Below are 11,435 nucleotides of genomic sequence, written 5' to 3'. Positions count from 1 at the left end.
CCTACCGGCTGCACCAGGTGACATAACTTTCACCTGTTGTGTTCTTGTTGGGTTATCTCGACAGCTGAGATTAGTGCGGTCTACAGAGCACACGCCCAGTAATTCTGCCCTTTGAAGGGATTGCCTCATCCAGCGCTGACATGAGAGCACGCTGACTGCAGCGCGCCGCCTCTCATTGCTGAGGTGGAGCGCCCCCTGCCTCAGCCAGGTCTGAGCAACCTCACTCTAGGCACCGCCTACTTCCGGCCCAACCCCCGGAAGCTGAAGACCTGCCCTAATAAGGTGACGCCCAGGATTGGCTCGGACTCAGAGAAAGGCCAGCTTTACGCATGCGCAAAGCTTCTGCGCTAGACTCTGGATTAGCCTTGACGCAGAGGTCGCGTATCCCGCTTGGCTCCGCCCAGCTCACCCTGGGCCCTGGACTTGAGTCGGGCCGGGGAGGGACGGTGGCTGTGCGCATGCGCCGGGAGTTGGATTTGCGCTTTTTCCGACAAGATGCAGGTAAGCAAGGTTAGGGGCTCCGGGCCTGGAGACAGCGGGCTCTTTGAGTCCGTGCGGGCAGCCGCACCTGCTGGAAGGGCTTGAGGAGAGCAGCAGGTCAGGGCGGGTCCTGGGGGCACCCCTCCGCGCTGCTGAGCCGCACCCCTCGGGCCTCCAGCTACTGGGGGCGGAGGTGCGAGCCCGAGAGCCCTGGGAAGGGCGGGTAGGAGCAGAGTCACTTCCTACGGACTCCTGAGCGCCCAGGGGTGCCGTGGCTAAGGCTAAGGGGCGCGTCCCTGGCCGCTGGACTTGAGGCTGAGGCTCCGTGGTCAAGAGGAAGGAGACCCGGGGCTGCTCTGCTGTGCTTAGTCTTCGAGTCCTTTCCGAATGTCAGCTCTTGGAAGCTTCCCTCATCACCTGTTGGTGATTCTCCTCCGCCTTCCCCCCCTTCCTCCTTCTTCTCTGCACTTCTCATCCCTGCACTTCTCATCTTCATATGATGGATAAAAGTGGACCAGACTCTCAGCTTCTGTCCTCCCCTTGGGTCTGGGACTAGACGGAAACCCGAAGAAAATGAATGAAAACACTGTGAATCTGGGCACCAAAGCCTCAGGACGTGCCCAGCTCCAGAGGCATGTGCATCTCCTTGGGGGCAGGAAGCTGGTGGAATCTGCGACCTAGTTTGGTTGGGGTGCGAGGCCCAGAGCTGCTGGAGAAGCCGGTTGACTACAAGCTATGTGTCCGCCAGCCAGACTCTGCTCTGTGGTTAAGAGGAAGGAGACCCGGGGCTGCTCTGCTGTGCTTAGTCTTCAAGTCCTTTACGAAAGTCAGCTCTTGGAAGCTTCCCTCATCACCTGTTGATGATTCTCTTCCCCCTCCCCCTCCCCTCCCCTCCCCCTCCTGCTTCTTCTCTTGCTCCTGCTTCTTCTCCTTCTCCTCCTCCTTCTTTTTCTTCACTTGCTTCTCCTCCTCTTCCTCCCCCTCCTCCTCCTCCTCCTCCTCCTCCTCCTCCTCCTTCTTCTTCTTCTTCTTCTTCTTCTTCTCTCTCTCTATCTCTCTCTCTCTCTCTCGTACAAACCCCTTCCCACAACAATTATATTCTAAACCAGGTCTGATCTGTTAGTAGTGCTCCGACAGGCCATGAAAAACTAGCGTTTAGGCAACAAGGTTCTGAATTTCAGAGAACATTAGTTTTTTCTCTGTCATGATAGTTTATCCTTCTGACATTTGATCTTGGCAAATTCGACTTGTTCCAACGTAGCAGTGTCCTTCTAAATGCAATATAGCTCCATGACTTTTGAAAGTTAACTAGGTAGAGATAAACAGCTGAAAAGAGTGTCTACCACTTACTTTTCAGTGACTTAGGTATGAGTCTCTGCCCTCCACTTCAGATGCCAGTCGAAAACCCTAGGTTTCTGTCAGCATTCCTCTCAGGTTTGGCAGTTAAGGAATTTGATTAGCCACGCAGTAGACTTCTTTCCTCTCTGCTTCTACAACAGCCTCTTGGGCCTTCTGAGATGCTCATTATCTCTGCTCTTTGATCCTTTGCATATGAGGGTGCTTCTGCTTGGAAAGTTATTTCCTAAGCTCACCCTTTATGGCTGGTTTCTTTCTGTCCTCCAAGAATGGTTAAGTGAAGGAATCTTCTGAGAAAGATCTGAGGGCCAGGCATAATGTGTAGACCACATACATCATGGTGTGCAAGGACCTGGGTTCAGGCCAGCTTCCCCCCATCTGAGTGGCGAAGCAGTGCTACACATCTTCCTCTCTGTCACTCCTTTCCCTCTCATTTTCTTTCTGTTTCTTTCCAAAATAAATAAGCAAGTAAAAAAGAGGCTGGGTGGTGGTGGTGGGGGCGGTAAGGTGGTGGTACACTTGGTTAAGTGCACGCATTACAGTACATGAGCCCCTGCTTCAAGCCCCTGGTCCCCACCTGCAGGGTGAAGTAGGGCTGCAGGTGTCTCTGTCTCTTTCCCTATCTCCTCCTTCCTTCTGAATTTCTCTCTGTCTCTATCCAATAATGCCGGGGGCCAGCCCCAGCAGGTTATTAGGGTATCCTGAAAGATGAGGGGCATCAGCATGGAATGTGGAAGAATGAGAGATGAGTGAGTTGGTGCTGAATCAAGCTCAAGCAAACATCTCTATCATATTCAAGAAGAACTTTATTTTTATAGTCTCATAAGGCTTAGATCATTAAAACAAAAATCACCAAGGCTTTGGTCACTAATACATAAATCACCAAGGCTTTGATTATTAAAACAAAAATCACCAAGTAAGAACACTACAGGTAGGGAACACCTCCTGCTTGGTGGAACATTCACATTCCAGGGGCACTTTTCTCCCTAGAGATCCCATCACAGTTTCTATGTCTTTTGTTATTCCTGACCTGTGTGCTAGGCAAATGTCCTACTGATTAAGATTAATATTCTACTGTATGTTTATGCCATTCTCTTGCCCCCATGCATCAGAAGCCATGGTTCATAGAAAGTTCAAGCTTGTTATGTTTCTAGTGGCCTTAAAAAAATTGAACAGCTCATTTTTCATAAAATCAGTTCCATTGTTTGATCAAGGAGTTTTGTTTCGTTCCTTACTGAGAAGGCACCAAGGTGATGCTGACCTGGCCAGCCTCTCCATAAAGTTAAGCTCTCTAACTGGAATCCATCTTTCTTGTATCTCACTATGTGACCTAGGTTCTTGTGTACTATTCCTGTATAAGGAATTGGAAGCATAGTGGTGGGTGGTAAATTAAAAGACCCATTGTATCTAGGCAGGTACCATAACTTTCCATTTATTAATTATGCTATGTAAGGTGGCCCCTTCACTGTGGGAAGCACTAGTCTTTCCCTATATTTTAGTGGAAATACTAAAGGAAGTGGTGTAGATAAAGGGGGAAACATTTCTTCCTCTTGGAGTCTCCTAAAAAATTCTGTATTACTGGTATTGCTTATTCTATTGTGATTAATCTTTCAGAGTGCAGTGCAGGTTTTGTCATTATTTTTGTTATTGGTCAGGCTCAGCCTGGCCATAGGCAAGGATTGTTAAAACCATACAGAGCTTAATCCCACACCCTATACGTGGCAAAAGGCAAGATGGTTTCAGTTTGGCCTGGAGAGTCCAGCCTTGCTGAACTCCCTATGAAGCTGGTACTGTGTCAAGCAGCTCGCATGGCAGCACCTGCACCACAATAATAAATAAAATAAAAATCAAAGAGAGAGAGAGAGGGAGATAGAAACGACCCTTGCCCACCTTGTAGATATAATACTTCCTTGTTGCATTTCATTTTCAACATGAATGAAATGCATTCACCGTGCTCCCTTGGTACCTAGTGCCATACTTTACACCTATTAGGCACTTCATAAACCACTGTTAAATGCATCACACCAAGCTATTAATGGAAATATTGGAACAGCAACTAGGTCAGAACGTGGGGATAAGCATTGATGCCATTTTGCAAGCCATATCCTGATTTTTACTTGGGGCAGGCAGGAAAAATGGGAGAGTCTATGGACCTTTGGTTATATTTTCGGAAATTGGCAACAGCATAATTTAGTTGCAATGTTTTCCTGTCTTCTTTACCATTTGAATCCCTTGCCCAACATGCTACTCTAGTTTTTTTCACTCATGTTCACCTGTTCTAGGACCCCAATGCGGATACTGAGTGGAATGACATCTTGCGGAAAAAGGGCATCTTGCCCTCAAAGAATAATTTGGAAGAATTGGAAAAAGAAGCAGAAGAGGAGGAACAGTTAATCCTTCAGCAATCAATCGGTGAGCTTTTTACATTTTTTATTTTGTCACTATCTTGGTAAGGGAACAACCTTCAAAGCCTCTGACTACTGTGGAGGGATCGTCTGTGCAAGAGTCCAGAACAGGGAGTGGTGCTGGAATGGGTACTGGCAAATCACAGGCCAGTTCTTGCCTTCAACTTCCATAGAACTAGGGGAGTTTTAAAGGCACCCTTCATTTCCATAATCTGCCCTTTGTCAGAGGAACACATGCTAGCTAGCCCTGAAGAAAGTGTTTCCGCAGGCTAAGGGTATGAATTGACCTGCCAACACCCATGTCTAACAGAGAAGCAATTACAGAAGCCAGAATGCCCATCTTCTGCACCTCAAAAAGAATTTTGGTCCATACTCCCAGTGGGGGAGAAATGTTAAGGAAAGATGACCAGAGAACCCTGGAGAGAGAAGAGGGGAAAAAAGGAAGGACATTTGGAAGTAGTAATAGGTATAGGTGTGACTTAGAAAGGAAGAGAAGATGGGACCATGGGGGGGAAATGGGAAGATATGCATAAATAGAGACAGATAGCTGTAGAAATAATAGTTAACCCATGTCTGTGACCTTGGGAGAACTGCTGAAGCTTACAATGGAGGGAATGGGGACACAGAAATCTGGTGGGGGGAACGATGTAGAATTATACCCCTGTTATCTTAAAAATTTGTAAATCAATATTAAGTCACTCATTAAAAATGAAAAAGTGTTTCTTAATCTTCACTTTCTGATATGCAGTTTTCTTTGGGTGATGTCATGGAAATTTGTTTAAAAGTTTTAGTGTTTGTATTCACCCTGAGTTTATACACTGTTCTAGCTTTTTGAACTTGTTCTAGCTTTTAGAACTTTTTGAATTTCTCGTTCATAACTTTATATTTTGTGTGGATACAAGAGAAGTCAGCCTGTAGATAGCAAAATAGTTCTTTCTTTATTTTTTTAAAGAAAGAAATATAAAAATAACCTTGACTTATGTATTCCAAACACCCTCAACATTTTATTTACAAGTACAATACCTTATATACTTTATTTTGTGCTGAGGGGTCTGGGTGCTTCCAGTGTTACATGCATAGCTTTAGGAGAAAAGTGAAGGAAAGGTACCAACATTCATGGGTGTTTACTTTTTTAATTTTTCTAACTAAATTCAGTGAAGACATATGAAGATATGACTTTGCAAGAACTAGAGGATAATGAAGATGAATTTAATGAGGAAGATGAACGTGCTATTGAAATGTACAGGTTAGTGCTGCCAGAAGTGCTGTTTGATTTTGTTTGTTTGTTGGGCACTAAAATTTGTGTTCTGAAAGGATGAAAGATGGATGAGACCTTCAGTGGATTCAATATATATATGTTGATTTTCAGTGATGCACACCTAAAACTTAGGTAGTATTATCATGCAGTGCTATTGAACTTGTGTTAAAAAAGAGAGAAGTGGGACCAGGTGGTGGTGCACCTGGTTAAGCACTCACATTACAGTGTGCAAGGACCCAAGTTCAAGCCTCAGTCCCTACCTACAGGAGGATAGCTTCATGAATAGTAAAGCATGGCTGCAGGTGTCTCTGTCTTTCTCCTTCTCTATCTCTCCCTCCCCTCTCAATTTCCCTCTGTGTCTATCCAATAATAGTATAAAAAAGAGAGTTAATTTCAAGTGGTCTGGGAGGTGGCACAGTGGATAAGGCATTGGACTCTCAAGTATGAGGTCCTGAGTTCAATCCCTGGCAGCACATGTAACCAGAGTCATGTCTGGTTTTTTTCTTCTATCATTTCTCATGATAAATAAATAAAATCTTAAAAAGAGAGAGAGAATTTATTCCTTCAAAGTATGTGCCTTTGTTAACCTCAGAAATTCTTCACTTACTTTGGTAAAAATATATATTTTAAAATGTACCATACTGTGGTCCGGGAGGTGGCACATTAGATAAAACATTGGATTCTCAACCATGAGGTCCCAAGTTCAATCCCTGGCAGCACATATATGAGAGTGATGCGTGGTTCTTTTTATCTATCCTTTCTCATGAATAAATAAATAAATTCTTAAAAAAAAAAAAAGGTGAACTCAACCTCCAAAAGAATTTAAATTAAAAAAATGAAATGTACTATATCAACAAAAATAATTGTTTTAAAAACTGTGTTGTTTGAAAAAGAGAATTCTGATTAGATCATTATATTGTACATTTCAGCTGGTCTTAGACTTCTGCAGTAAAGCTAATAAATAAATCTGAATCTTTACAAAGGTTGCTTTTTGAAATGTATTTGTCTAAGACATCTCCTGTTTTTATTGCACAGACAGCAAAGACTAGCAGAGTGGAAAGCAACTAAACTGAAGAATAAATTTGGTGAAGTTTTGGAAATCTCAGGAAAGGATTATGTTCAAGAAGTTACCAAAGCCGGTGAGGGCTTGTGGGTAATCTTGCATCTTTACAAACAAGGGTGAGCTGATCTTATGCCCTGTCTTTAAAGTATTCATTTGAATTTATGTCTTGTACATCTTGGACTTTTAGTCCACATTGGAGTTTCTTTTTCCTTTTTCTTTATAACTAATGTGGTGATTTTGTTGCAACTATTATTATTACTGCTCTTCCAAAACATTTAGTACCTAATTTTTGTCTTTCAATTAACATTGATGACTAATACAATTACCTTCATTAAAGTATAGCAACAATGCCTTTACCTTTTTTTGAACAGGAATCTTAAATTACTTATGCCTCTAGAGAAACTGGCTTTTTAAAATTCTAGATCATAAACTACTCTCGTTAACTGAGAAATTAATCTTTAAGATGATTGTGAGTAGCCAGTTAATCAGTGGTCCACAGTGTTTCTTGCTTATACACTAATGCTCACATAGTTCATTGCTGGCTTAGAATTTTCTTCAAAGCAAGAAATGCTTTCTGACCTATTTTACACACTCTGGACCTAGAATTTTTAAAAAAATATTTATTTATTCCCTTTTGTTGCCCTTGCTGTTTTATTGTTATAGTTATTATTGTTGTTATTAATGTCATTGTTGTTGGATAGGACAGAGAGAAATGGAGAGAGGAGAGGAAGACAGAGGGGCAGAGAAAGATAGACACCTGCAGACCTGCTTCACTGCTTGTGAAGTGACTCCCCTGCAGGTGGGAAGCTGGGGGCTCGAACTGGGATCTTTACGCCCGTCCTTGGCGCTTTGCGCCACATGCACTTAACTTGCTGCACTACTGCCTGATTCCCTAGAATTTTATATTATTCAACTCGAATTCATGCTTATAGAAGAATCAACCAGTTATTGTTATTATTTACATTAAGACCATTTTCTTGGGGCTGAGGAGACAGTATAATGGTTATGTAGAAGATTTTCGTGCCTGAGGTTCCCAGGTCCCAGCACCGCCATAAACCAGAGCTGAGCAGTGCTCTGGTCTCTATCTATCTCTCTTTTTCTCTGTACCTCTCTCATTAAAAGATAAATAAATAAAATACAAAAAGGACAAATTTCCTGGCTTATTATTTGGCCAAATTAAAATGGGCTTTTTGAGTTCTACCCTTTCCCTGAACATATAAGAAAGCAATTTCAAAATGTCATTTCAGTTTACTGGAGTAGTAGAATCACCTGTGAAGCTATTTTGAAGTTCCATAGAGGGTAGAAAGGTAGTTGAATTTCATTTTATGTAAGTGCAGAATTATAGTTGCTTCTATTTCTATTTTGTAGGATTCCCCTCTGTGCCCTGATAAATCAACACTTCAGTGAACTTGCCAAGAAGTTTCCCAGTGTCAAATTTATCAAAGCTATTTCAACAACCTGCATACCCAATTACCCTGATAGGAATCTGCCTACAATATTTGTTTACCTTGAAGGTGATATCAAGGCTCAATTTATTGGACCTCTAGTGTTTGGAGGCATGAACCTGACAAGAGATGGTAAGGGCCTCTTAGAGATATTCCAGAACTTTTCAGACCTTTGAGATATGGTGAAGGGGTATGTCTGTTGAAGAGAGTGCTTATTCCCTACACATCTTTCATAATGATCTGAACTGTGATTCACCTGTGCCTATTGCCAAGTCAGTGCTCAAAAGGAAGAAACAGATTTAATCTCTCATTTTACATGAGTAGTTGAGGGCAGCTACAATAGGATTATAATAATTTTGAGTTAAAAGAGCACAACATTAGGGTTGGGAGATACCTCATCTGGTAGAGCATGCTAAATAACTCTTTATTTCTGTATTGTAGTGTGTCCAACTATGCATTAATCTTTTTTTTAAAAAAAAAAGTTAAAATGGGACTTTTAGGGGTGAAGAGATAGCTCACTGGGTAGAGCAACTGTACTGCGTGCCATCCAGGTTTGAGCGCTGGCACTAAGGAAGTGCTCTGACAGTGGAAGAATTTCCCAGTGCTGTGATGTGTCTCCCTCTGTCTCTGAATGAGAAAGCTCTGTAGAGTAGTGAAGCTATGCATCTGTGAGACCCTGGTTCTACATACACAGAAAAAGACTCACGGAACTATATGCAGGGGGCGTGAGTTCAAACCCCCCCCCCCCAATCCCCATATGGAGGGAGGCTTCACAGATGGTGAAGCAGGGCTGTAGGTTATCTCTCTTTCCGTCTCTCTCCCTGTCTCAAGAAAGAATAGGAAAATGGCCACTGGGAACTGGGAAATTGTCCAATTTGAGAAACTAGTCACTAAAGATAAGTTTAATCTTTCAACTATTTTAATTACGGTATAGGTAGAAATCTCATCTTTTAAGAAAGCATTGGAATGCATTTTTTGTTTTTCTTAAAAGGTCTGATCCCCTCCCCCACTTCTTCTAAGTGTCTTATAACTATGCCACTAAAATTTTCATCACATGTTAATGACTACAGTTTATGTTTTGAAAAAAAAAATGACTTGATGGACTTGAAGTTGATTGTATGTCTGAGGTGATTTGCTTTTTCTTTATTGCGCAGAGTTGGAGTGGAAGTTGTCTGAGTCTGGAGCCATCAAGACTGACCTAGAGGAAAACCCTAGGAAACCAGTTGAAGACACTTTACTGTCCTCAGTGCGGTGCTCAGTCCCCATGAGGAGTAGCAGCGATTCTGAGGATGACTAAGGCTATGGGTGTAGCAACATGCCAAACTTCCTTATTTGACAGGTCACCTGCATTTTCTGAAAAAGGAAACGTAGGCTTGGATCTTTAGGTTTTCAGTCATTTATGATCATGTTTTTAAATATTATAAATATCAGAAATAATCACTACTGAGAATTTATTAAATTCCTTTTATAACATTTCCTTTAATAAAAACAGCTATTGACATGTCTGTTTTCATTTTTCTTTTTTTTTTTTATTAAAAGTCTATTCTTTCATAAGATTCTTTTTTTTTTTAACTGGGAGGTTAATGGAGGTTAAGTACAGTTGTTGTATACTTATATTTCAAGTAAGCTATGATAATTTTCCAAAGAGCTCTGCTTCTCTTTTTTGGAGAATAGTATTATACACTAATAAGTGAGTGGTAGGAGTGGCTTTTGAAACTGGTATATCACTGCTTTTTAAGACCCTCCACAGCTAAAAGAGCAAGGAGTTATATTTACTAATATATCAATATGCTATCAAAATATATAACCATATTATCTATATTAAGCTAAACATGAGGCTTATGGTACTATCACCAACTCTTCCATTAATTCATACTTAACAATGAGAAGCCTGTGCCCACTATCTGCTGTCCATTTCTTATTTATTTATTTAAAAAAGGAGAGATTAACAAAACCGTAGGATAGGAGGGTACAATTCCACACAATTCCCACCACCAGATCTCTATAGCCCGTCCCCTCCCCTGATAGCTTTCCCATTCTTTATTCCTCTGGGAGTATGGACCCGAGGTCCTTGTGGTTTGCAAAAGGTGGAAGGTCTGGCTTCTGTACATGGACTGAATATGGGCGTTGACTGGTCAATCCATATTCCCTGTCTGCCACTCTTTCCCTAGTAGGGTGGGTGGGTCTCTGGGGAAGCAGAGCTCCAGGACACATTGGTGGGGTCGTCTGTCCAGGGAAATCTGGTCGGCATCATGCTGGCATCTGGAACCTGGTGGCTGAAAAGAGAGTTAACATTCAAGGCCAAACAAATTGTTGAACCATTGTGGACCTGAAGGCTGGAATAGTGTAGATAAAGTGTTGGGGGTACTCACTGCAGACTATTGTGTACTTCTGCTTTCAGGTATATATTTTGTCCTAGTTTATGGATACATGTGAACATATGCTCTTATCTCAGGGGATCTGGTCTATATCTAGGTTTTGGGACTTTGTTAGGAAGTGAACTACCTGGAATGGAATTAGAAAATACTATGAAAGGAAAGGTCTCACCCAAGTAAAGTGTTGTCATTCCACACCTAAAGGGTTGTCATTCTACACCTGAAGTCTCTGGACACAGTCTGAAGTGAAGCATGCTGGGGTGGCACTTGTATTAATTAGGTTGTGATCAGCAGATGCAGTATTATTTGATATGAATTGAGAGAAGCATGCAGGAAACTGCGCCCCACCCTAAGGTTCCAGGACTGGGGGAAATATAGGTTCTATGGTGGAAATGTGAGGTTCCTGCTGTCTTAGGGTTCAAGAAGACAATGGATAGTTACTGTTATCACATTTGGTGATTGGGTTAACTTTGAAAGGTCCTTTTGTTAGGGTTTGCTGTATAATACCCAGCATCTTGTATATAGCTGTGCCACCAGTTGCTTCTCTACCCGGTCTAGGCTTTTGAGAGAGTCAACGTATCAAAGACTCAGCCTATGTATTAAAAAGACTCAGTCTGTTTTAAAAAGTTTGAGACATACAGTCAATTTTCCCCCTCTCATATTAATTAAATAGTGATTTATATGGCTGCAAGTTAATAGGAGTGTACATGAATACCATTCCCACCACCAAAAGACCGTCCCATTCCCCCCCACCCTCGTCTCCCGCAACCCTGGGAAGCCGAATGTCCTCCCTCCCCCTCACCACAGGGTTTTTACTTTGGTGCCCTATGTCCATTTCTTTAATTGCCCAGTCTTAGTAAACAGTTGAATATAGGTATAAACTGCATGAGTTCATTTACATGTGTATTTTTTTTTTCACCAGGCTTACTGCTGTGGTTTGGCAGCCATTTTTCTTTCTGTTTTTGATAGAGGGTAAGAGATAGTGAGTGAGAAATTTCCACCATCACTGCATCATTCAGAATAACCTTTTAAATATGGAATTGGTGCCTCACA

General features: G+C 42.0%; 1 protein-coding gene across 1 annotated transcript; it reads left to right on the top strand.

Moving 5' to 3' along the window:
* The first annotated feature begins 344 nt into the window (after nucleotides 1-344).
* Nucleotides 345-9,509, top strand: PDCL3 (phosducin like 3). The gene is made up of 6 exons (XM_007521862.3): nucleotides 345-501; nucleotides 4,119-4,248; nucleotides 5,397-5,487; nucleotides 6,535-6,678; nucleotides 7,931-8,139; nucleotides 9,162-9,509. The coding sequence occupies exons 1-6, from the start codon at nucleotides 496-498 to the stop codon at nucleotides 9,302-9,304; spliced, it is 723 nt and encodes a 240-aa protein (XP_007521924.1). The 5' UTR covers nucleotides 345-495; the 3' UTR covers nucleotides 9,305-9,509.
* The last annotated feature ends 1,926 nt before the right edge of the window (nucleotides 9,510-11,435 follow it).

This window comes from Erinaceus europaeus, chromosome 3 (genome assembly GCF_950295315.1).
Source record: "Erinaceus europaeus chromosome 3, mEriEur2.1, whole genome shotgun sequence".
NCBI classification, from domain to species: domain Eukaryota; kingdom Metazoa; phylum Chordata; class Mammalia; order Eulipotyphla; family Erinaceidae; genus Erinaceus; species Erinaceus europaeus.
The sequence above is the reverse complement of the archived record's forward strand: the minus strand, read 5'-3'. Positions and strand labels throughout refer to the sequence as shown.